The sequence below is a fragment of the Neolamprologus multifasciatus genome, chromosome 15, assembly GCF_963576455.1.
Source record: "Neolamprologus multifasciatus chromosome 15, fNeoMul1.2, whole genome shotgun sequence".
NCBI lineage: Eukaryota > Metazoa > Chordata > Actinopteri > Cichliformes > Cichlidae > Neolamprologus > Neolamprologus multifasciatus.
The window spans coordinates 10,757,356-10,784,718 of record NC_140453.1 but is presented as its reverse complement, the minus strand read 5'-3'; the positions used below and the strand labels follow the sequence as shown (position 1 = coordinate 10,784,718).

The 27,363-nt window shown below is 41.1% G+C and overlaps 2 protein-coding genes across 7 annotated transcripts in view; both read right to left on the bottom strand.

Annotated features, from left to right (window-relative positions):
* The window catches only part of nhsl1b (NHS-like 1b), a 103,193-nt gene extending 88,521 nt beyond the window's left edge, over positions 1–14,672 (bottom strand). For 2 of the 5 annotated variants that reach the window (XM_085132815.1, XM_085132817.1), the window contains exon 1: positions 13,954–14,671. In XM_085132815.1, the coding sequence (XP_084988941.1) occupies positions 13,954–14,275 (322 nt within the window). In that variant the 5' untranslated portion in view covers positions 14,276–14,671. Of the gene's footprint in view, positions 1–13,953 lie in introns of all 5 variants that reach the window. The other 3 variants (XM_085132818.1, XM_085132823.1, XM_085132819.1) reach the window with 2 other exon arrangements.
* A 1,570-nt stretch (positions 14,673–16,242) lies between these two features.
* On the bottom strand, positions 16,243–26,074 carry acbd3 (acyl-Coenzyme A binding domain containing 3). Of its 2 annotated transcripts, none has more exons than XM_085132845.1 (8): positions 25,723–26,074; positions 24,194–24,335; positions 23,775–23,915; positions 23,356–23,514; positions 22,936–23,110; positions 21,937–22,180; positions 21,085–21,369; positions 16,243–18,700 (listed from the first exon to the last, which is right to left on the bottom strand). In XM_085132845.1, the coding sequence occupies exons 1-8, from the start codon at positions 25,988–25,990 to the stop codon at positions 18,486–18,488; spliced, it is 1,629 nt and encodes a 542-aa protein (XP_084988971.1). In that variant the 5' UTR covers positions 25,991–26,074; the 3' UTR covers positions 16,243–18,485. The 2 variants fall into 2 exon arrangements, with proteins under 2 accessions (XP_084988971.1, XP_084988970.1); XM_085132844.1 differs by having other exon boundaries at positions 21,085–21,372; positions 25,723–26,072.
* Positions 26,075–27,363: the final 1,289 nt, after the last annotated feature.

Genomic DNA, 27,363 nt, shown 5'->3' with positions numbered 1-27,363 from the left:
ATTCTGCTTTCCTTCATGTAAAGAAATGGGATACAGCACCACCAACTTTCATTTTATTGGTATTACTTTTTGTAGGAATTTTAAAATTGCACCAAGCATTTTCCATTACTGGCTGACATGTTTTGAACATAAACTAATTTAAAATAAACTTATGGCAATTAAAAGAACCAATTACATACTTCCTGTCTTCAGGAACAGAAAAAGACAATGATGAGTACATGATCTTCTGACTGTAATTAAAAGACTTCCCTTCATATATATATTGAGTAAAAGCCAGACTTTAGAAAAGTGGAGAACCAGTCAATTACCCGATTTTCTTCGGGGGTCAACCTTCAGGATCAATAAAGTTTTATTGAATTGAATTGAATTGAAAATGTGGGACATTATCTCAAGATGTAGGACAGGAGGGAAAGGAATAAAATCCTGTTCACTCCCACATAAAGAGGGACATCTGGTCACATTAAGTATAGAACAAAAAATTCGTTTTTCACTTTTGATGGTGAAATTCTAGTTTTTTATAAGTCTGTTATTTGAAAGAAATATTAGTCTGTTAATTGGCATATTTTATACCGTCTATGTTTTTACCATAATTAACTTACTATTTGCTATTATAACAGTTCACATGTTTACAGTTGTTTTCCACAGACACTTCTCCTGCAGGAAGATCAGGGATACAGCTGAATTAACTAAAGTGAAGTGTGTGAGTGGTGTCCACTCTCTGAAAGCTGCGTCAGTAGCTATTTGGCAACCTTTGTATAATAATAACTCCAAAAAAAAAAAAACAACACCTGACACTAGGTAACACACCAAATCAAACAGCTATGACGGTGACAGCCTGTCTCACTGAAGCACACGCACAAACACACACACTCCTTTCACACACACAGAGACAGAAGGTCAAAAACACAGCTGAGTCAATATACCAGGACATTAGCTGGCAGCAGCCTCCAAAACACATATTAGTGCCTAAAAGGTTTGACCATTCAAGTCCAAGAGGCTTTCACTTCATTGCAAAGGCTGTTTGAGCAGAGCGCTTTTGGATTAGGAGGCAAATTTGAGTCTAAGAATCTCATTAGAAAGCAAAAAAAGCAGGTTTGTATTTATAATCTGCCCCCTTCTGAAGCCAGCGTAAACCTCAGAGTGTGGGACAGAGAAAAGCTTGAGCCAACAGCAACAGCACCTGAATGAAAATGTGGTTGAAATACATGAGAGAAAGCCATTCACATGACCTCACAAGAACTTTAACGTAACTACTATTGTATTAAAAACAAGCTCAAATATCAACATAATTAAAAGGATCCTTTAATTAATGTTATCCATAATTTCATGTTTCTAACCATCTTTCAACATTTATAAACCAACAGGTCTTGTATGGACACACACACACCCTTGTTTCCTGGTCTTTTCAGCTTCACATGGAGCCTCCGTTAATGGGCAGTAACTGAAATGGGTGTGCAGACTCCAGCCAAGCTTAAGGAGCTTAACCATTCTGTAGCCATGTGAAATAATATTCCCCATAATCCCCGTCACCGACTCCAAAAAAATCCCTTCTCACTGTGTGGCAAGGGAGGGCCTCAATTAATGTCCTCTCTTGTTCTTTTGAACACACACACACACACACACACACACACACACACACACACACAAACACACACACACCTGGACAAAACTATTGTTGTGTGTGTTTGAATGTGAATATGTACACTGTTCAACAGTTTTTTTGTAAAGTAAATCAATAAATTCGGTCCCTTGCTCTCTCAGCGTCTCTCTCTGTCAATAATGCAACAATCCTGAAACATTTAATCGGACCGTGGAAGCAAGCCGTGTCCTTTACTCTATCCACTTTCACTTAACAGATGTTCTGACTCGAGGATGTTCTGCTGCTGTGTGTGGCCAACCACGCTAAGATCAAATCTGTGCACTGGTTAATCACAATTAGAGCCTTGTTTTGTCTCCAAGCAACTTATCAACAAACTGGTGAAGGTGTGATCGAGTCAAACATAACAGTATCAACAAAAACCAGAATAAATACACCATCTCATAATCATCAAGTATTAACATTAATAAAGCTGAGTGTTCTGACATGCTGAGGTTTACTGAGGAACAGTGAATCCCTATGCCCAAGGACGATCACTGTGCATGTCTAGCACTGGTTTTATTTCCTCTTTGTGTGAGTTATGATCCACAAACCATGCACTGAAAAGCACAATTGAGAGCCCACATTACCACTTCAAGGCCAGTGACTTATTGTTTACATGTGTTTTTCCAAGTTATTATTCTTTTCTGAGTGTTGATAGACGTCAGCACATGTTGCAACCAGTCCCTGAACCTCATTTTCCCTCCTTAGGCAAGTTTCATGTTTAACAAACAAAATCACAACAATAAACAAATTTCTGTTGCTGTTTGTTGGGCCACAGTTATTCAGCCCGAGACACTGATCGGCGACCCCTGCAAACCATCAGCTGCAAGAAGAAGAAAAAAAAGCGTATTCCCTGACAGGTTGGCAAGTGGTTGGTGGAAGTTGTTGGCAGTCATTATGAAGTTGTTTGTCAAAGACGAGGCTTAGAGATTTGTCCCTGACTGCTTGGTAACCACAAGTTGTAAGGAAACTGGCTGCAAGGAGGTACACAGTGCTAAAAAGAAAACATCCATAGTACAGGGTGGGCCATTTATATGGATACACCGTAATAACATGGGAATGGTTGGTTATATTAAAGTCCTGTTTGTGGCACATTAGTATATGTGAGGGGGCAAACTCCTCAAGATGGGTGGTGACCATGGTGGCCATTTAGAAGTCGGCCATCTTGGATACAACTTTTGTTTTTTCAATAGGAAGAGGGCCATGTGACACATCAAACTTATTGGTATTGTCACAAGAAAAACAATGGAGTGCATGTAGTGGCCTTGGTAAAACAGAGAATTTAGTGTAAATGTACTCAAATTTATATAGTGCTTCTCTATTTTTACTGACAAAGCACTTCACATAAAAAGTCACATTTTATCCATACATTCATACAACACTTTATTTTGTTCTGTTCAAACGTGTACCTACTGCACATCCATAGCCAGTTTAGAACAATATTAGCCTAAAATGCATGGAAAGAGCTCTGGGAAAAAGTACCCAGAGGATGTACTCAAAGCAGAAAGCCACCAGCCAGCATTCGAACCAGTAACTTTCTTGTTGTGAAGTGACAGTGTTAACCACTCCATCACCAGGCTGCACTAATACTGATGAATGGAAGACTGGAAGAGCACAAATAAGTTTAAGTGAAGGCACACACGCAGACACAGATACACACACACACACACACACACACACACACACACACACACACACACACACACACACACACACATATATGCACAATGAGGTCTCTGTGGATGAGGCAGACAGCTAAAGCTGCTACAGAGGAAGATTCAGTAGTCAATGGGGATTCCTTTATGGAGTATGTCATATTTCACAGTGACACACACTTTCTCAGACACACATGCAAACACCATGGAGCCTTCTGCAGCAAGACGGTGATTAATGATGGGCCGAGAAAGTGCTTCAGGCAAAAGAAGGAAAAACAAAGGCTTCATACTGATGCCCATTTGAGTAATTAATTGAAAAGAAATTACCAAAGTAAACAAAACAACTCAAAACTCTCACTACGCATCTTTACGCCTGTTGCACTCGCAGGAATTTGTCTTCTAACTGTTTGAGAGTTTGAGCTTGCAGTCTGAGAGGACTTCCAAACTAAATACTTAATTATCTGAGAGGGAATAGGAAACTTCACTGAAAAAAATTCAGTAGTCCTACATCTGCCAAAGTTGTGATGTTGTCATATCGACAAAATCAGTCCAGACTTCCAGTGTAAACACCTGTCAAAGTTCTCAGTCCTACATTTGTGGCAATTTCCACTACAGTAGGCATCCCTGGGAAAACATTTTACTACGATGACACACACAAGGTGAAAAAACAAAAAAACACCAGACAGAAAGAGAGAACACTCTCATGTTAAGTCACATACATCTCAGTGACTAATCAGACAGAAAGATAAACAATTCTGGTGATTTTGTGGGTTGCTGAAAATGAGCTAGTAAAATTGGTCAGGGTGAGCTTAGATATTTATGGTGATGAGTTTAGGTTTACTCAAAGGAATATGGGTAAACCTAAAGCATGCTGGTATCCACCAGGTAATGGCTGCACATTACGTCTTGAATTTTGTTTACTTCAACTTCTCTTTAAGGTGACGGCAAAGGCATCAGGAAAGTCAAGCGTTAAAGAGTTTAAAGCCAAAAAATAAGGAAAAAAAACAACAAGTCAAAGTGATCAGCAGATTCTACTAAACTCTGCAGTTCAGCAAGCCTCTTCGCTTTATTGTGCTCTGTTGTTAATATAGGTCTAATGGAAACAGTGACGAGTAAGGTGGCACCAGCCATTGTTTACCATACAATCACCAGACAAACATGCAATAACCAAAGCCGCATAATGTAATCACTAAAGGGAGCCATAAAGTAGGGAGTGGGGTATGTATATTGGATTAAATAACCTAGGTCAAGAGGATGACAATGAACCTCCTGACCACTGCCAGGAAGGTGGCAGATTATCTTACAGCTCTGACAAAAAGAAAAGAAAAATAAACATTAGAAAAAAACAACCAAGAGAAAAGTTCCTGATGAAATACATAATTAAGACTTTTTTATATAAATAATTAGAGATTGCAGGAATAATGAAACTGAAGGCCATTATATGGAATGATTCCCCAAGGCAGACTAATGTAATGTATAATTGAATGTACTTATGTAGCGCCAAATCACAACAGCTGCTTCAAGGCACTTTATTTTGTAAGGTAAAGATCGTGCAACAGTACAGAGAAAATCCCAACAATCACACAACCTCCTGTGAGCAAGCATCAAGTAACCTCCGACTCAGAGAGGGCAAGCCATCTGCCGTGACAGGTTAGGGGTGAGGGTCAAGGGGGGATAGACACCGTGGAAGAGACCGAGATTAATAATAACTAATGATTAAATGCAAAGTGGTGCATAAACACAACCTCCGGGCCACGGACCGGTACTGGTTCGTGAGCGGTTTGGTTCCGGGCCGCAAGAGTTGAGGCTCGGGTGAAATTTATGGTTTTCGGGGTTTTTAATCATCAACTCGGTTCCCCTGTGTCTTTTCCTGTGTTATAGTTGTGTCTTATTTTGAAAGAAATATTTAAGTGTTACCATAGCAACCAGAGAGCGTTAAGAGGCAGAGAGGAGGAAGTTACTCTCAGTGTTGTTGGCGCATTTCAGGAGGACGCTGCTAATAAAGTTACAGAATTACACAGTGAATTCGCGTTTATTATTATATTTACAAAATACCACAGTTTTTGTCTTGGTCGTATCATTTTATTTTGTTATATTTATCCGTGACACCTTAAAGGCTGGTCCGTGAAAATATTGTCTGACATTAAACTGGTCTGTGGCGCAAAAAAGGTTGGGAACTGCTGACATAGTGAGTGAAAAGAGGTGCATGAAGATGAAACACTCAGTGCATCATGAGAAACCCCCAGTAGCCTAGGCCTATTTCAGCACAACTAAGAGAGAGTTCATGGTTACCTGATCCAGTTTTTAAAAAAAACTATGGCTCCTTCAGGATACATAGTGATTTTACCATTCTAACAATCTTCCCAGCAGCATCAGTAAACACAAGGACCCTGTCCTAGCTTGCATATGACAAATAAAACTGAGGGTGAAACTACAAAGCTTACCCAACAACTCCCCTCAGACCGTCATCACCTCAAACCAACATAGCTGACACTTGATGCACGTCTGGAACTTTTCCATCACACAGCTGGTGAAACCTAGCCTTATATTATTAAGACTGTCAACTGATTTTGCTATTGCCGGTCTATGAATTACAAGCAACGGGTTCAACCAGAAGTATCAGTTGCACAATGCACATGTCTGAATAAACAAATCCTGAGATGTTCATCAAGTATTAAACATTACATCAGCTAGTCTACAAAAAAAAAAAAAAAAAAAAAACCTTGATGACCCTCTTGTCCCGCAACTTGTTTATTCAGCTGAGGATATTCAAGTTGGCTAATGTCGCCAGTGTTTACGGGACTAAAAATATGCCTGAAAAAAAGCCAGCCGACAGCTGTTTCCGAAGACTTATCATTCAGTCCAAATATAGCAGGAGGTTCACACCAGCCTCTGCCATTGCAAGGTTTAAAATGCAAATATTTAAATCTACCCCAAAGTCATCTGTTGCATCTAATCTGAAGCCTTGGCTTCATGTGATCTACATTCTGCAGACAGTGTTATTTGCTGCCAAGTGGCCCATTACATTTCATTCCTTTTAATGATAGACACTACATACCACTAAGAGAGTTTGAGTGCACGACCTGCGTGCTTCTGCCTGTGTGTTCCTGTGTGAGCTTTGGTTAAGTGGCACAAGTGACAGATGTGGCAGAAAATCCTTGTTTATTTTTCCTCAGGCAGCCATTCAGTCAGAGCGTACATGTGTGTATGGTGCGTTTCCAGGCCTTGAGTGCAGTTTTAGTGCAGATCCAGGATAACAATAGCCTTTATATTCCTGCTCCCACCTGCTGCAGTATGTCATTAAGTACTGGATGGAATGGATGTGCCTCCCTGTCGGCCCATCTTCTTCCTTCCGTCTGCCTCTTGTACACATCACTGATAAACCATAATCTAATACTTGATAAAAATCCATCCTTTATTTTGCTCCCAACAGATGTTTGTGTAGCTTTACGTGACACTTTTTTTTACTCTTTAACGTCATAAAATAAACATGAAATGCTTCAGCAGGTTTGCCACCACTGTGCAGCTGTTGTCCCTTTTGCAAAAAAAGAAAAAAAGTCCAAGCAAGGTTGATACCCTCATAATATGCCCTGTTGTGGATCACTTTATACCAACTGCAAACATGTTTTTCTCTACAGGTTGCTTTGCAGTATATAATGTGTAATAACACATGCAGGATACAGTAGATAGCAGTGCACGGTATTACATAAATGTATGAGTCAAGATAAAAGATTAAAAAAAAGATAGTAGGAAATTCACACCTTCATCTTTGGATATCTTGTAGATTTTTCTGAATTAAGAATAACTAATCTCACTCATGCACAGCAATAAACTATATTGCTTCTCTCTTACTCTCACTGTTCTGCTATATCTACAAAAGGCTTCCCTGGACGCCAGACAAAAACATGTAGGACAACATCATTGGAGTTTATTTTACTCACTGTGAAGGCTCTAACCAGATATATATGGACACAGCATATACACACATTCTTCCAGGTATTCATAAATCTTGTAAACTCAAGCTACTGTAAACACTGATAGCAGATTATCTGAAGATCAGTAAGTCAGTAAGTAAGCTAGTCAGTCATGAGGCATGTAATAACAGCTGTTTAACTGCTAAATAATATAAAATTACAACAATAAATTTAAAATAAAGGCAAGAATGAGCATCAAACACATTTAAAAAGGAACACATGCTTTAAAGGGGAAAAAGGATAGCTGGAGGAAAAACAAAAGATAAGAAGAGAGAAAAGAGCGTGACAAAAACTGATTATAAAAAGAGAAAGTCGAGAGTGTGAGCGTGGTGCTTGTCTTTGTTGTGGTCAGCATGGCAGTATAAGGGTTGACATCAAAGTGTAGAGGATGGACAGAGATGAGAGAGGAAAGGTCTGGAAACCATATGAAACAACAGGAAAAGAGAGCGAGAGCAAGGGAGTGAGCGAGAAAGAGACTTTAAAACAGAGGAAGGGAAAGCTGAGGCAAAAAGGAGAGCCGCTGAAAATTTGCTGAAATGTCATTTTACACTCACACAGAAGCTGTGAAAATGTTTTGCAATATTTCATGTAAAAAAAAGTATATTTGCATATATTTAGTTTCTGGGGTCTAGAGGCGAACACACGATTTCACTTGAGATCTGCTAACGGTTCAGATTTTGTTTGTCTCTCCGTAGGAAATACATTTGGGAATGAGCATCAGGCTATTTGTGACACTTTTCCTCTAAAAACAATAGCTGTGTAAAAACCCGACCGTGACCTCGACTTGAATTTTCCAGCAGCGGTCCAAATGTAATGCATCTGTGTAAAGGCCTTCGAGTGTACAAATACACACATCAAAACAGATATATGAAAAAAAAAATACCACAAAAACACACGCAACCCTGAGGATGTCCCACTGCATCCGGTCAGGCAGAGGTCACGACAGTGGGGATTAAATCTTGCTCATCTCCCTGCATGCTGGTTAAACCCTGGATTACCCCACAGCACCCTCAATTGCCGACTTACTAACCTATAAGTCCATCATGTGGTGCTCTCTGATTGCGGAGATGTTTGCATGTTTGTGTGTCGACAGCAACAATAAAATCTCAACAGTAGGGAGACAGATTTATCTAATTACGTTTACTGCCGTCAGCATAAGTCCCCAACCATTTTTGCACCAAAGACCGGTTTATGTCCGACAATATTTTCACGGACCGGCCTTTAAGGTGTCGCGGATAAATACAACAAAACCAGTACCAGTACAAAAAAAAAGATTTATTCATAACACATGGGAAAAGACCCAGGGAAACCGAGTTAACAATAAAAACGATTAAAAAAAAATAACAACAACAAAAAAAAACCTGATAAAAACCCTGAAAACCGTAAATTTCACACCCAAGCTTCAGCTCTCACGGCCCAGTACCATATGACTCACAGACCAGTTAGGGTCTGTGGCCCAGGGTTTGGGGACCGCTACTCTACTGGACTGAGATCTGGTGACTGTGGAGATCATTCAAGGACAGTGACATCATTGTCATGTTCACCAAACAAGTTACAAGTTATCCAATCAGCACACTGTGTCATAGAGAGATGGATGTGACCAGCAACAATACTCAGGTAGGATGTGGCATTGACACTGGAGTTGCACCCAGTGTGGTCTTCTGCTACTGTAGCCCATCTGCTTTGTGCGTTCAGAGATGCTATTCTGCGTAACTTCTTCAACAAGTGGTTGTTTGACTTACTGTTGTCTTCCTATCAGTTTGAAGCAGTCTGGACGTTCCCCCGACATTAACAAGGCATCGCCACCCAGAAAATTGATGCCCACTGGATATTTTCTCTTTTTTTGTGTTAACAAAAAGTTGAAAAGGTACATCTAGTGAATATTTGGGATCCAGCTTATCAATTTGTTTAGTTAAGTTTATATTTAGAGACAGAAACGGAAACAAAAAACCTTTAAACAAAAAAAAAAAAAGAAAGAAAAAAAGTGCTATAAGCAGCATCTGCTATTAGCAAAACTGTAATCGCAAACATATCCACCAATTCGAGGATATTTTTGGACTTTCACAAGTGGAGATACAAATCAACCAAGATTATAAGGGCTTTCATCTGCTGCCATTCCAACACCGATGTGATATTTTTATTACTTTATATAAGTAAGGTCTCTCATGACATGTGGTTTGCTCAGGAAATAACTAGATCTATTACAGCTGCAGTTGAGTGACACAAGTGAGGAGGAGAAGCGGCCAGGAAACGGAGCCATGAACCAACCAGATTACCACAAAATGCGAAAACCAGCTTAGGCCTATCATCTTCTACTGGTGTAAAATAAGTGATAAAATACACTACTGTATACTGTAAGAATGATCTTGTGGCTCGAATCGGGGGTTAAACACAGTCAGGGCAGCGCTCGCATATACACAAATCTAAATTTAGCTGTTTCCTTATTAACTCGACTGTCTCCCACCATCAACAGCAAATCTGTCTCTGACAGATTATGTTTTAAGAAACTGCAAGACAGCACTGAGTCGAATCTGATGTCAGGACATCGTAAATGATTATCAACAAGCATTTTATGCTAACGCAGCCCACTGAAGGAAATGCATGTGTTTACACAGGTAAAGACATATTTAAATCCTACAGTTAAGAAAACACTTTAAATTGGGAACAACTCTTTTTTCATCTTTAACACTTCCTCAGTGCCAGGGTGCCACAACATGGATTTTACAGTGCACTTAATACACAGATGTTTTGATTTTAGCGCGTTTAAGGAGTGATCCAATGAAGTACTATATTATTCAGACAGGTTATGCACACACTAACCACAAGGAAGAATCTGGATGAACCACTCTAACTATGCACTCAAGGCTCTTTTTACACTATAAGGCAGCTCCATCTATTCATGCAAACTCACTCGTTCATTAGAGCCAATAAAACATATGATAACAAATAATGAATACTGTGATATAAATTTTAGGTCCTAAAGCTGACCCATGTTCTGTGCACGGGACAGGGATGTATCTAAATCCAGGGATGTATTGGAGCCGTGAGAGAGCACTGCCTGTAGATTCAGACACACAATCTCATACACACAGTCCAAATCAGACACAGTTCACTGGCAATATCCCTCCACTTCCACAGCCCCTTCCCACTGATTTTCTCTCACTTTTTCCCTTCATTCCTTCGACCCATCTCTTTTGTTCCTCATGGGAGAAGGTCGACCTCTAGAACCAGGCCAGGCTGCCGGCGTTGGAACGAGCGCTGTGGGAACTGACTTGTGGATTCTGGCTGCGTAATGACTGCTCTCTATCGATGAATGAAGGGGACCACAGTGGGCCAGAGTGAATAGTGACTAGGGAGAACTGAGGTAGGATAAACAGGGCTGTGCATGTGAGTGTGCATTTGTGTGGCAAACAGGAAAAGAGGGTTAAAAAAAAGCCACAAACACCAATTAGTTTATCCAGGCACAACTAATTTGTTGTTCGCTGGCTTTTGATATGGATGCAACTTTGATCTCAGTCAAGCAGTTCCACTGTTATTATCTGAATAACTGATTGCAGTCCCACTCTGAGGATGAACTCCCCCTCCCAACACAAGAAGAACCACTTGAACATAGCAACACACCCTAAACATGATAGCATACATTGCTACTCATGAAAGAGCATCGGGCAAAGACTGTGCCTATAAATATCTGAGGGATAGGAGGAGGAATGTCCAGGCACTTAACATGTATGTCAGTGTGTGTATGGGAGACAAGATGGACTGTAGACATTAGCAGGTCAGCTGGAAACATGCTTTTTTTTTTTTTTATTCTGTGTGTGTGTGTGTGTGTGTGTGTGCGTGTGCGTGTGTGTCTGCTAGTGGGCATCAAGTTAACTGACAAAAGAAGGCCCCAAGTTTCTCCTTTCTCCAATTAACCTTCACTAGCATGACCTACTTTTAACATTAAAATAGCATACTCCCAAATCAACCCAGAGTTATATTTGGCAGAAAAGAATACGTTTCTAATATATAGCTAAATTCATATTTCAAGTAAAAGTCAAGCTTGTGACATCGCAGCGATGGCTACTCGGTGTACAGAAGTCCACAGACCTCTGGGGGAAGCAGAGCCTGGCGTGGTTCTCAAGGTCGAACTTTTCTCATTAGGAACAAAAGATGGGTTGTAGAGATGAAGGGGGAGAAATGACAGGAAATAGGTAGTGGAGGGATACTGTCAATGAACGGTGTCTGACTTGAACTGTATTTATGAGTCTGTGTATCAGCATGAGCTCCAAAACAATCAAGTATTGATGAGAAAGCTAGAGAGATAGATGTTTGGATTAGTTAAGGCATAATAATACATCTTCATCTGGAACAAACAGCGTGGTTAAGGGACTTGAAACTGTTTTTATTTCTAGTATCCATGGCATTAGCTTTATTAATATTATTAATACAACTGCACTTAATACAAGTAATACACCAGGGTGGAGCAAACGAGATCCATGTGCCAAACTTAGCAGGAGTGGCTGTTGTTGGCAACCAGCAGAAATCCAAGCTAACCAAACTAGACTTTGTTTAAACTCTTGACTCTGAGTGTCAGGTGTTCCCCGCTGAGGCACGAGAGGATGACCTGTGACCTTTGCTCTGGGGTCTGCTCCTTCAGAACACATGGATCAACAGTGGAATAAAGCAGACAAAATACACACAATGAGGAAATCCCATTTTCCTATCATGTCTCTGTTCAAACTGCCACTGATTACACTGAGTGTAGAGGTAGGAGTGCGCAAACACACACTCTTACTTCAATGTCAGTCTTTCAGTGCACAAGAGCCCCTCTTCATGCCCCTCACCAGTAACATGATCTGACTCTGAGCTCTGAGGTTAGGGTAGGAACCCTGAGCCACAGGAGCAGAAGACAAAAGGGTGACCAGCCGCAGATATTTACAAGCAGGCTGGTAAATTTATGTAATACAGTGCATTCCTCAGGGTTGGGTAGTCAGCACTACCAAACAAGCAACATACCATTATGTCTCATCAAGGATTTGAGGTAAAAACCAACTCTAAACACTGTCATTTAACAGCCGCTCCTCACTTTGTAAACCAGTGAGAAACAGCTGTAAAATAGCACAACATGGCAAAGAATGCTTTGTTTCCTGGAGTCATGCGCATGACACAGTAACTTTTATTCAAATACCAAATTCAAAGTAACTCTGCCAGGTGTTCTGGCATATTTAAATCCAGGACTCTTTTCATGGATTAACGCTGGAGGGCACTTCAAAAAAAAAATACAGGTGTTTCCATGTGTGGAAAAAGCTGGCGTTGAGCTTCAGTGTCTGCGTTGTAATAAATCTAGACTCAGCGCTTCCGTAAACCTAACACACGGACTTGAGGGCGTGTGGGAACTGCAGATCGTGACGTAACACACCGCATTCGTGCCTACTCTCTCACATCTCGTCTTCGGCTTCCGATGAATCAGGTCTTTAAATGACACAAACCCTTTCAGAAAGAGCTCCCAGTCCCGCCTAAAACCGCATCAAAACAACCAACAGGTACAGAAAATGGGAGCAGTCGAGTCATGACTGGGACTGGTTGCTGTCATGTAGTGGGCACCCCTACACCCCTTCACCTCTGTCTGGGATCTGTCTGCCTGTTCGGCTTATCATTTCTCTGCCGTCACTTTTGAACCTGTGCGTGTTTGTGTGACAAAGAGTGAGTCATATTTAGACACAAGGCAGGATGGACAGACGCAGATCAAATGCGGGAGGAAGGACAGTAAAAAGGAAACAAAAGTGAATGAGTCAGAGATGAAATCCTCCTCTTTCACTTGGGTTTAGAGGAATTTGCACCAATCTTCTCAGCACTACTTTGCAATACATTTCGGAAGCAAGTTAGATAAGAAAAAGAGGCAGGGACTCAATAGAAAACATGATCCCTTAACTGCTGGGTTTATACACATTACCACATAACAGAGTCTTAAATAGGTGTCGAGAGGCAGATATGCAGTCATTCAAAGGCTCTGCCTCAGGTCTGCAGCTCAGCAGATAACATGACAGGTCTATCTCTCAGTCTTGCTTGCACAGTCACCAGAGCATGAGTCAGTCTCGGTTAATATTTAACCCTCCTAAAGGAGGGAGCTTTAATAAAAGCAGGCTAAACAAATCACAAAACTTTAAAAGTAAAGAAATTGATTTTCCATTTGTCTGTGTGTTTATCAGCTTTATGGACATTAAGGAGAGATGAGGAAGGTGAGGGGTCTCCTGGGATCTCAGTGCCCTTTGAGGACCTGGATACAGATGGCCAGTATGTTGAGAGGATATCCATCATTTCTGACACAATGCCCCTGTTAACATAAGTCCCAATCAGGCAAATAAACCCATGTGGGCAGGAGTCAGTGGTCACTCCTCTTTGACTCTTTTAAAAAGACAAATCATGACAGTCACCTTGGACCTCTCCACACTACTGCACATGTTATCATAACAGGAAAAACTAGAAAGTAGACGCACCTCCCTCACACAGGCATATTTAAACTCATACATAACATTCACATCATATCTACAAATATGAACTCACTGCATGCATTTTTGTATGTCTCTGGGTCTCATTTAGTGCTCTATAGTGACTTGTAAGCATTTCATAGAAAGCTAAAGTGATTGGAGCCGAAAGATCAAGTAAGAGGGACAAAAACAAGTGGCCAACAGTGCAGACTCACGGATTTTGACTTTCTTGGGATCAAGCTTGTGGACTTCCTGCTGCAGAATTTGCAGGCGCTCCTCGATCCTGCAGGATCTTCTAAACACCATCCCCGCCTCCATCTCGATGCCCAGGAAGATGTCGCTGGCATGTCGGGAAAGGTCGGAAAGTTGATGTATTACGTTAGTCAGCGTATGACAGTCCACCTCATCCAGCGATGAGAACAAAACGGGTTTTCGCAGTTTGCGTTTGCCGGCTTCTTCCCTAGGTTTCCAGCCATCCTTCTTCGCCGATAGCCTGCTCACACGGCGGGGCTCGATAGTCCTCTGGTGAAAGGGCATATTTATTTCATACCAATAACTCCAGCGGGACCGAAAAGTGTTCACGCCGAGAACAGCAAAGCTTTAAAACAAACCCAACACGAACTCCCTCCCCGCGGTTGAGGAATAATCCTTGAATCCCGCCATATTCTGATTTTCAAAGCATGGGGACTTTGTGCTGCTGTACACTGCAGACGTTGCCTCCTAAAGTCTATTCAAATTCAACCAGACACAGTGCAGGCTGGAAAGAAAAAAAATCACAAGGAAAAGTAGGGAAAAGTACAAATAAAAACCCGGAAAAAACTACAACCACCTGTAGCGAGTGGAGCCGGAGCCAGAAAGAAGCGCAGAGAGTTTACCTGCCTCCCTCCGGAGAGAGCGGCCTGTCACAAAACAAGGACCGGAGCTCTTCAGAAAACGGAACAAGGAAGGAAACGAGCAGGAAACCAGGAAGCTGTAGATCCTGGATCGTATTTTTTATTTATTTATTTATTATCTGAAATCAAAATTTAAATCTTTCTCAAATGGTTTGACTTAATAATTCTAATAATTTGTTTTTTATTATATATATATATTTATATAGAGTTAGTAAATCTCTCATCAACCCTAACCCTGACTTTACATAAGTACATTAACCCCCCAATAAATAAATAACTGTCGAACACAAACATTCATTTTATTAATTTATTATTTTCGTTTTTCTGCAACTGAAAAAAATGCCATCCATAAATTAAAATTTTGAGTCAGCTTAAATGGTCTTAGCATTTTAAGCTAGTACCTGTCAAACTAATTTTGAGTACGTCGAGATTTTTTAAAAGGAAAAAAAAGAATTTTTACTGTCAGACGCAAATGTAATTATATGTATTTTATAATTTCTAGAGTTTATTTCAATTTCTTACATTTTTTAGCTATTTTGAGTTAGTAAGTCTCAGATGGTTTCTCAGTTTCTCATATTCATGAAAGTCAGCGGGAAAAAAAAATCATGGTGTTAACAAAATGATATGTAGGTAGCTTAGTCTGGATACTTTGAGCTTGTCATGTTATTTTCTTGCTATTTCGCTAATGTTTCTCTTGTCTGTTGCACATTTATTTTTAAAGGGGAATTTGCCCACAGTTATTACAGAGAAAACAGACATAAGTTTTTTTCATACCATTTAAAATAACCTCATGGTAACACATTCTCTGAACACTTGTCTGTAATTTATGACCTCAGTGTGTGCACATGTCATGTTTGTCCAGCTCCTCTGTTCACCATCTGACATTCCCATATCTACTCTTTAAATTCCTCACAGCTCTTTTCAAGGGCACACCATCCCCTCAACTCACTTTTAAAATTAACAGGCCACAAGTTCAGTGGATGAAGTCCTGTCTCTGCTCTGTAGCCATTAATGCGCCCCCTGGTGTCTTTTAGTGAATACTGCAACTTCCAGGATAGTTGCAAGCATTCCGGTCACTTTCACCGTTTTCTCATTACTCAATATGTTCTATGTGGCAATAATTTAGTAGCACGTTGTTCAATATTTGCATGTGAAATGTTGGATTTACGCTCCCACCGCTCTGAATATTGAGACACACCACATACACAGAAAACACAAAGTTAAGTGGATTGTTCTCTCAGGCATGAGCAATATCCGCATTTGTCCTTCCCTCAGCACAAATTGTGTTTGACAGGAAAGCAGCGTGAGGATGACACATTTACTACTGGTGGAAAAAGGAACAAGCCTGACAGTGGCGTGTTGTTCCAAGGCCATTTTTTGGTGTCCTCACATTTCCCATATCCTCCGTTTGTTTAAAATACAAATCTTCTCGCCACTTAACTGCTGGGAGGCAAGACCCATGAGCTTGTGTCACTGCAAAGAAAGCACATGGGTAATCAACTGTGAGTGAACCGGCGCTGCCTTCTTGTTAAATGAGTTACATCCACTTGTGCTTTTTCTGCTGACGCCTTGGTGCTGTAGAAACCAGAGCAAACAGCAATAAGCAGACAATTATAGAGATGAAGATACGTTTAATCAAGATTAAATATATGCCCAAAAAGATCTTGCAAATCATAAGAGATCCAAACATTAAAACAATACAAAAAAATGAAATTTTATGTTAAGGGAGTCTCGTACTTCCTACAAGTTTTGGACTTTCATTTGGGGTAAAATGCACGTGTCATATTACAGTGCATTCATTCGCAAAAAATCCACAGCCTTCTTCCACATTTAAAAACCCATACAAACATCATTTATAGAATTATTTACATACAAGGCTTAAACATCTCAAATCAAACCCTTTGATGAGCCACGAACAAAAAAAAAAAAAAAAAAAAAAAAAATCATCACATTTGAGGTTACGGGGACTTTCTTGACGTTTAGGGCTTGTGTGAGCCGCGAGTAGTGACATTCTGTTGCACAAATCACTGAATTGATTTGGAGGCAGGAGTCATTAAATAATGATGCTCTGCAAACACTGGAGGGTTAACTGGCTTGTAAGATACTCCGCCTGTCTTTAAAGTTGCTTTGCATTTACACACACACACACACACACACAAAAAACAACTAAAGTGTGATAAAGTGAAATCAAATGTCCTCGATGCCCACTTGCCATGTTCGACAATCACTTTGATTCAGAGAGCACAGTTCATACAGCAATTCTGACAACGCACTCAGATATTGGGTACATGTGTCATGCGTAGCTGAAGAACAGAATGAATCTAAATTACATTTTCAATAATAATAAAATAATAAAAAAAAACATTTAGATGTTAGTAAGCAACCGTGTCACGCAGGACACAATTCTAATCACCTCTTTTTTCCTTTATATTTTTTTTAAATTCATAATGTTTGAGATGACAACTCAAAGAGGAAGAAAGGAAAAAAGTAGACAAAACAGCATTTTGTGTTATGGATTTTCTACACAGATGTAACAGTGTGTTATGACCTAAGAAAAGTTTATTGTCACGTGCGTGTCAGAGCTCTGAAAAGGAAAACAGGAATGGTAAAACAAATCCCCCTGCTAACATTGACAACACACGCTCTTTCTTTTTTGTGAGTCTTTAATTAACAAGTGGTGAACAACACATATGATGAGGGACTGTCAACGAGCAACTTTTTTTTTTGTAAAAACTCAAACGGAAAAACATTTGTGGGAGAACAGAAATTACTCCTACACCGATTTGACTTTTATACTTCTTACACTGTGACGCTTCTGCAGGCGATAAGGCTCACAGCCATAAATTACCATGTGAATGATGTTTTGCACACCCTCCTTCAACACCCATGTTACTGAATGACTTCTTGCCGGTCCTTCATAAATGATGCAAGTTTAAAAAGACACACACTGCTGTTGTAACCTGACTCTCGAAATAAGTGTAAGAAACAGAACGTTTGCGAGAATAAGATGAAAAAGACCACTCGTTCCACTTCACAATCCTCTCAGATCTTCATACAGGTACGGTGGCTTTGGAAAAGGGGTGCCAGACCACTGTGACAACAAAATGGATGAGCAGGTTTGAGAACCCGGGCTGTTTAAATGAGTGAGAACACACTTGGCAAAGACCAGACGATCTCTGAGTAAAAGGCATAGTGTTATGAAGCACATCTTTAATAATAAATGGATTTCTAACATTGTCCTCTGTGTACTCGTGGGATAAACAACAAAGCAAACAAACAAACAAACAAACAGAAAAAGAAAAGAAAGAAAGGGAAACATAGGCTCGTGGAGCCGTCAAGTTTCCACTTGTGGTTATGATAGCATCACTCGGAGCACAAGCAGCCACAACGCCACCGTGTCGGACAGTGCTGGGCCGGGCTTTGGTGACTTAAGTGGAGCCCAGGGGAGGAAACTGGTGAAATATATCATGAGAGCAAAGTCCTACAGCTTGGTGTGAATGCAGCAAGGACAGGTGGTGAATATACAACGGGTATACGCACTCCTCTTCCAAGGGCTCGATAACGGGATCTAGCATGGGTGCATCTTGGGTCACGCGTACACATACAGTAAATACATATTAGTCGAGTCTCCAGACTAGGACTCCAGATGTGTCTCTTTGTCTCCCTCTGGTGGTTTAATCCAGAATAAATCTGGTAGTTTCCTCCGTCGCACAGACACGCACACATACACACAAATACAGTCTGCCTTCCCACAAATCTTCACCCTCCCCCCCTCACAAACACACACGTACATACATATATTTATATATACGAACATACACACTCCTTGGCTCCCCTTGTGTCTGTATTCAGGCTTATCTGGTGTAGTAGACTCTGTAGTAAACACTCTTGGAGCGCCAGAGTGAATAGGAGTTGTCGAACTTGAGCAGGTAGACTCCGCGACCTGGGTACTGGTGGCTGCCGGCGTACACCTCCTCATGACAGTCCCTCCGGTAAACCGGTACAATCTCATCCACCTGAGGCTTCCCTGCCTCCTTCTTGGCCTTATCTTCCTCACTGGTCGGCTCACCTGCAGGTAAAAAAAAAACAAAACAAAACATAAACAAACACAAACACAAACAAACAAAATGCATTATTTGCGCAAACAAGAATAAATTTTGTGCTGTATGATTTTTGCATTACATTCCAAGAAATGAGCCCAACAGTGGGTATTCCTTACAGGTAGGAGGCTCCTAGTGTGAGAGGTAAAGAAAACACTAGAACTTAAAGGTGACAAAGCATCCAAACATTTAATTGGACTGTGAGAACAGCACAATATCAATATTATTAAAAAAGTCAATGTTGTTCAATAATTTGACTGCCAGTATTCAGTCATATGCTTTCCTGAATATGACAAAAGATAGGCCAGACTTTTGTTACAATGGGAAGAGCCAGTGGATAATTAATCATAAATGTAAGATAAGAATAAAATATTAATGGAAAACTAGTTACTAATCTCTCAAACAGGCTTATAACTAAAGACAACACTAATTAGAGTATTGACAGCCTTCATGCAGACTTTGTGTGTACATGTACAGAAGTGCATGAGCATCATGACAGACACTTTTTTTTTTTTTTAAATTTGTCAGCAAATATTTTATTTTCCCAGTAGTTTTGTAACAAATAACTTAGCACTAAGTGATATAATCGCATGTCTTTCGTTCTGTGGACCGACTCCACCGTTCTGTTGTGCAGAGGGCAGCAGTAGGCTACGTTCACACTGCAGGTCTTAATGCTCAATTCAGATTTTTTGATCAAATAATAATAATAATAATAATGGATTGGATTTATATAGCGCTTTTCAAGGCACCCAAAGCGCTTTACAATGCCACTATTCATTCACTCTCCCATTCACACAGGAGGCAGCTACAGTTGTAGCCACAGCTGCCCTGGGGCAGACTGACAGAAGCGAGGCTGCCATATCGTGCCATCAGCCCCTCTGGCCAACACCAGTAGGCGGTAGGGTAAAGTGTCTTGCCCAAGGACACAACGACCAGGACAGAGAGCCCGGGGATCGAACCGGCGACCTTCCGGTTACAGATGCGCTTCCCAACCCCCTGAGCCATGGCCGCCCGTAAATCCAATTTTTTTTTGTCTGCTTGTTCACATTACAAATAAAATGTGACCGCAAACGCGCTCTAGTCTGAACCCTCAAAGCGGCCCGCATGCACAAAAGAAGACGTCACACACAACGCGCTCTGTTTAGATCCAGACCAAACAGTATTATTTGACTGATGGCCCTTAATATAAAGACTTGTTTCGGGTTTTACGTTTCCCAATTTTGCTTTAAGTTATAAAGCTATTTTGTTATTTACATACGGCTAATAATTATCCTTATTGCTGTTTTAGAGAGGAGCGGTGCTTCAAAGGATAGTTACAGATTTCTGTCAGAATCTGCAGATTATACAGTATAAATAAAATGTTCACGTTTTTCCAATGCTGTCTTCCCAACAGTTTCACTAACATCTACACGGGATGGCCACGAAGATTTCGTGATGTCTTATCGGGCTCTTCTCCAGCGCTGATACTTGGCGTCTGTCTTGTGTCAGTGACGTAAAAGACGGATTTAATGCGACATGACCAAACAGCAGTCGCTTTCTGAAACATCAGATATGTATCGGATTCAGTACCACATACGAAAGTGACCCAGATCGGATTTGAAAATATCGGATTTGTGCCGTTCACACTGTCATACAATGATCGGATATGGGTCAAAAAAGTCGGATTTGATGCGCTTTTGCCTGCAGTGTGAACGTAGCCGTAGTGTCACACACAGTTAACCAGTTCTCAGCCTATTCTGATACGACAAGCATTTGAACTGACGGTAGTTCTCTTAAGCAAAAGGATGACCACCATCGCCAGCTACAGTCCAAGATACTGGAACTGGAGCACCGTTAACCGTGGGACAAAGTGCTTTTTGGAGAGGGATGATCAACCTGACCAACAAGCAGGTCAGCAGGGAAAATACAGGAGGGGGAACAGTCAGGGCTAACTGGTTAGAAGCAACTAGACTTTCAAAATAAGAGTTTAGGTGTTGCCACTAGTAAAACACTGGGAGAAGACATTGCCTCATAAATAATGTCAATATAATTCACTACTTAAATTCCCTATATACTATATATAAAAAACAAAAACAGCTATACGGCTTATACCCAACAGTGAAAGGAAACAGTCAAAGTAGTGGTTGACACAGTTGCCTAACCCTGGTTCGATCCTGGTGGGAGACAAATCATTGTAGGGGTTGTGTGGGGGCATCCAGCATGAATAATTAACCAAACCAATCACGGTATGATCAAGTGAGAAGCTTCAAGGCTGTAATGCATAACTGCTGTTTACATAATAATAAGAAGCTTAAAAAATGTGTTTAAGTACAGCAAGTTTAAAAAAAAAAAACAAAACAAAAGAAAAAACTACCTTCATCATCTTCATCCTCTTCACTGGACTCTGACACGTGCACGCTGACTGAAGCAGAGGCTGCGTCCGTCCACTCAAAGAAGACCCCAAAGCCGATGTCGTAATAGTCTGTAGCAAACTCCCAGAACAGGTACGAGCCGTCTTCATGAGTGGGAACACGCACTGTCACCACCTCGCCGCGCCCCACCGTGATCACGCTGTCTGCGTCCTGACGGATTTTCTCCTTGAAGTCCTTGATCTGTGGCCGTGTCCACATAGAAGGAGCAGCTATGACTGGTGGGGATTCTGCTGCAAGGAAAGAGAAGACATTATCTATTTTGCTATTTTCTACCAGTTTTCTTACAAAACAAACAGTACATTTCCTAATAAGCGATTCCCTTCCAGCATATGCAGACCGAATCCCAAACAAGCTCAACTTGGAGGAAACCTGTGTGTCTCAGAACGATCAGAGAAAACCAGAATCCATGTGCACAATAGCAAAGATTTGTTTTTGCAGGCACAGCTACCCCAGCTTCATTTATCATTCCACTGAACAGGAAGAAGGAAGTCATTTGGAAAGGGATATGTGTTTTGGATTCACACCAAGGACTTTTGCATATCTACTGTGACGTCTGTAAGCGGAATATGTGACTGGATGAAACCTAAACCAACACATTATTGTGTGTCGCTTGTTCCAGCTCTTCTGCCCTCCAGGTTACATCAACAAGGGCACAGCAGATAAGCATCATGTTTCAGACTTGGCAGACCGCTTCACTGCTCTGACAGAGAGCTTACCCTGTCTGACCCCTAGTCATTAGCTGCTCCAATATTTCATGCTTTTATTTTGAGATAGATATAGAGCAGCCCACCAACCTAATAAAGGCCCATTCTCTGAGACCTCTTCTGCCGGCTCAGGCTCTGGCTCCCGATCCATACTCTCTGAGTAAGAGTCTGACTGGCCTCCATTGATTGTTGGAGCTTCTTCTCCAGTCTGTGGTGAAGCAGCACACAATGGTCCGGCTGAGGATGCGGGGATGGGTTCACCTGTGTGGAAGCTGCTAGATTCTAGGGTGCCCTGCACCATTGAATCAGACTGCTGCTGCTTCTGTAAGGCCGCCTAGGATGAGAAAGAGAAACCAACAATCTAGTTTCACCAGGGCTGTGTTAGGGTTGGATAAGATTATTAACAATTAAATTTCCATCTTCTGGCAACATCCTATACATCTCGAAAATTGAAGGGTCTGTTTTTCGGCTTTGCTGTATACGAGTAGACCTATGGCTAGACTTTTGAACAACTGATTTGCTCAGGGATTTTTCATCTTAGTCTTCGTTTGAGATTTTTGTTTACCACACCTGGCTGTTAAAAATGGTATAAAATAAAGTAATTCAAGTCCAAAGGTTTAAAACATTTTTGGCTATTTTTCAATAACTCCTTTGCAATTTAACAGTTCACTTGAACTGGAAGGACTCTAAAGGGAGGCTGATGTCTTACAGGAAGGTTTTATGCATCAGCCAGGATATTAAAGAGGACATGAATAAAGGTGTGTGCTGTCAAGACATATACCACCCAGTTTGGAAGGCTAATTATTAGCAAGGGATCTCTACACTAATTGAAAACAACACTAAATCTATCCTAGATAATACGGCTGCTAGGCTCTGACACACATTCCTTTCAGTCAGATAATGAAGAGTTAATTAAGGGACTAATCTCAGGGGTAAACTGATCAGATTGAATTTGGGGCCAAAGAAAGACCTGCAGGCAATCCTTCTAATCTATTCTAAGTACTCCCACATTAACTGCAAATCCTATATATTGAACAATAAAACTCAATCAGTGAAAAGTCTATGTTATGTTGGGATTCTGCATCCTACCTGTTGCTGGGCCAGCTGGACCTGGTAGAGCTGCTGCATGTACTGCTGATAGTGCTGCTCCTGCAGCTGACGGATGAGGCTCATCTGCTGCTCAGGGCTGTTTGGGTACTGCTGAGCAGCATACTGTTGGAACTGCACTGCTGTCTGCGCATTTAATGCTGCCATTATCTGTTGTCTGGTTACAGTAAAATGAACGACAATGGAAATACAGGAAAACAACAGGAAGTCAGACAGATTTGTAGTGAGATTTTCATCTTTGGGCCAAGTGTCAGCACAGGACTAACCCTTGTTTTCGGTCTCACAATATATGTGGAAATAACAAGTGATTTAAAAAAAAAAAAGCCTACAGATTTAAATACAAAAGGAGAGGGATGCTTATATATAAAATAAAAAAAGAAACAACATAAACACCACACATACTTCTGCTGCTCAATCCGTAGCCTCTCCTCTTCTGCTTGCCTCCTTTCTTCTTCCTCTCTTCTAAGCCTTTCCTCCTCCTCAAGCCTCCGTCTCTCTTCCTCCAGCCTCTGTCGCTCCCTTTCTTCCTCTTCCAGCCTTAGACGCTCTTCTTCGTCTCTCCTGAAGAAGAGAATTGGAAGATTTAAATAATGCAAATGGATAAAAATGCATAATTTACATGCAAACAAAAGCCCAAACTGTGAAATATACATGAATATCACGACATTCTAACAAGGTCAAATACTGTATAACCTATCCACCCAAACTAACCACAGCTTTCCAGCTTTTCTAGATGAATAGAGAGCAAATTGAGGTAGAAACTAAATTTAAGACACACTAGCAGATGAATGTCCCTTGGACAAAGAAGCTGATCCTCCCACCTTTTCCTCTCCTGCTCCTCCCTTTCGATCTTGTGTGATGTGACGTAGGGGGCAAAGAGGTTACAGCATTTGTTAAGTAGCTTGACAAACTCCACCATGGCATCGTCCTTCTCCATGTTACCCAGTGAAGCCCACTCTTTCCTGCACACAGGTCAAGATGTAGACAATAATAGGTGCATTATTTTATTTTAAATTTCATTCTGAACAGGATGATTTTCATCCATTGTCTGAATCCATTTTAAACTGTTAATGAGTAAAAATGCACGAGTGTCTATTTCCTGATACAAAGCAAAAATCACTGAGACGTCCACTACAAATCAAAGGTCACATGCATGAAAACACACACACACACACACACACACACACACACACACACACACACACACACACACACACAGAGAGAAGTAAGCTGGTGTTACCTGCGGTCGTTGCCCAGGACATCAAAGAAGCCGACCTCTGGTGAAGCATCGGGATTGTAAGGACCAAGTAACACCTGTTTGTGCAGAGCCACCAATCGAAGCTTCTCCTCATAAGTCGGGTGGAAGGCCTTTCCATCTTTATCTGAAGGCAGCAAAGTGGAAGCAATGAGTTTGCAGGCAATCCTGTTAATGTCCACCTGCAGTGAATACTACAGTGCAGCTTGTGTGCACAACAAGGTAGTAAAAACTCCCGCGTACAGGAGTGTTATTTTCTTGTGCCAAGACTGTAAAGCGCAGATAATTACTCCTAACTGTGCTCTCTCACTCTAAACTTTTCAAGCTTCTTTGTGGCTAAAATCATTAAGAATGAAACACTGAGATAACATTAGTCATACCTAAAGCTTGATTTAAGGTGAGGCAAAGGGGAGATTTAGGTAGTTGAGTTGAGCAAGTTGAGCAAGTAGACCTAACCCTGTCTGACACACTGAAAAGGAATACAAAGCCCAGATTACTATCACACAGAGTGGCAGCCAGGCCCCGACCTGTTTGCACAGTCATCACAAGTGTTCTGCCATAATACAAACAGCACAACTGCCCAGTGTTCAATACAGCTTACACTTGTGTAGGATGACTGGAAAGTATGGACAAAGTATTTTGCAGGATTTGTGGCTTTTTGTTAAGCAGACATATAGAACTAGCAAGAATGGTCAGGCTGCAGAATAGCCACACATATCACAATTTTTTTTTTCCAATTATTCAACTACCTAGGGTATTTCAATCTGCTTTAAATCCATCCCAGCATGTCCAGAAGGCCTAAAAATGGCTCCCAGAGCACACATAAAAGTAGTACTACAAGTAGTAGCAGCATAGGAGTGATATGAAAGGGCAGGTGTAAAAACAGTCAAGCCGTCACATAAACCCCCCATAGACTGAAAACGTGGTTAACTGTTTTTAGGGGCGGTGAGCTAAAACTATGCAGTAGTTGTATCATCGGAATAATAATTCCTCCAGCACAGCAGGAACTTGTCATTGAGTACTTTGGGAGGAAAAAAAGTCTTTGAGGGCAGCTGCCACCTGATGCAGTCCCGCTTCAGTCACAGCAGAGGGAGAGCGTGTTTAAAAGCTCCTGAACACATCCCAGAATAAGCTGTCATTCAATTGGAATGGAAATCTTCCTCATTTGGTGGAGGAAGCATGCATAGAAATATGCAAACTGGTAATAAGTATACTCACTCCTCATTGGTCCAAAGACAAAAACCCAGAAAGGAGACAACAGCGGCAAATCAGCTGACACAAAGGGGCTACTCACAAGTGCCGTGGTTGTTTTACCCTTTAACGGCCAGCAGCGTTAGATACTAGTTAGCCGTGAAGCTAATGTAACGCCGAGGCTGACAGCAGTAGCACCAGTCCCGGTGGTGACAGCTATCAGCTAATGCTAGCAACCTGCTAGCCGGAACCAGCGAGCGCCACACTATAAACTGTACGAGCAGCTTTCTCACCGCTTGGCGATTGAAACAAACATGAAGTACCTTTAAAAAATTTAAGGGCCATTCCGTACAGCTCCAGCAGAGGAAAGCCCCATTTCCTCTCTATCGCACATTTGGCAGTCTCTCCATCTTCGCCTTCAGCGCCGCCCGGCTTATCTCTGCTGGGTTCCGTGGGTATGGACTCCGTTTCTTCGGCCTGGCTCTGCTCGCCCTCCGGGTCCGGAGTGAGGGTGAGGCCATCGATGGAAACTTCGAGCCGGCTAGAAGTAGCGCTGTCGAGGTCGCCGCTCTGAACCTCTGTCGCCATCATGTAGACTGTCAGCTGAAGCAGCCACGTACCTACTTCCGTTTCAATCTAGCGGAAGTTCCGGTTTTTTTTTCTCCCCTCACCGATGTAAATAATGACGAGGTCTTACCAACAGATAAAAAGACTTGCCCAAAAACAAACAACCCCCCTTCATTTTATTAACCGTCACGTACACTAACGGACACATACAAATTAACATGTATTTTAAAATATGCAATGGATAAATTGTATTTTTTTTTTATCGATTTTCCATGTTTTCCATATAACGATTTTATAAGCTTATGCTTCTTCCTGCTCCTTTTTGAACATGAAAGTTATCTGTAGTTGTGGTTGCTCGTTTTCCTTTTGTTTTTCTTTGTTTATTTGTCTCTTTTAATTCTATGTTGTTGTACTTTTTCAACATGTTCAAAATAAAGATTCAATCCATCAATGTCAATGATCATCCCTATTCTTCAACACATTTTGAACTCACTTTGTCAGGCTTTCTTGGAATGTCTTTAAAAAGTCTATGGGAATAGTTCTCCAGGCTTCTTGAGGAACATTCAGATCTCTTCTTTGGATGTGAGGAGCTATCCGGGTACGCTTTTACTGCACTGGCAGTGTGTTTGGGATCATTATGCTGAAAAAATAAGCCATTGTGCTTGCTTCCCAGTTTTGTTTTGTTTTTTAGTTTTCAAAACACACTGCACACCATGCTGAAATATGCCATATTTTCGGTTAATAGTTCTTTGGGAATAGTGCAATAATACTTGACTTAGGGGCCTTTTTATTATGTCGGAATGATTCACAGGTCAGTGTAAAGTGACTTAACAAACAAAAAGAACTATCCCCCTGAAAATGGTCAGTTACAAGGACTGGATAGAAAATTAATTAAAAAGCAGGCAATGTCCAAAGAAAAACTTTTAAAAAACCTCCATAAAGCCTGGAGAACTATATATACTATGCTATACTAATGTCACCGGTGTTTATTTGTAATTAGCTAATGATAATTGCTGCATTTGCCCAGGTGAGGTGCATTGACAGTAAGACTTGGCCTATGCTTTGGATAATACTTATGCACATTTTGAATGAGCACATGCTCTCCAGCTCCTTAAATTATCCTTCAAATACACAAATATTGTACTGAAATACATTATAACAAGGGCCCATTAGACAGGTGACATTTTAACACATTGCTGAAAACCTGTGAGAATACTTTGCCTGTCTGTCTGCAGGGTAAATGTATAGTGGCCAAGTCAGACTGTGCCCAGTCTGTTAGGTGTGAACTTGCTTTTGTTTGGGGGCTACAGGAGCAGCAGTATTAATCCCCCACAAGAATTTAGTCCAGCGTTTGCTTGTAGTCCAGCCTGATAACTACATCTTATCAGTATCAATCA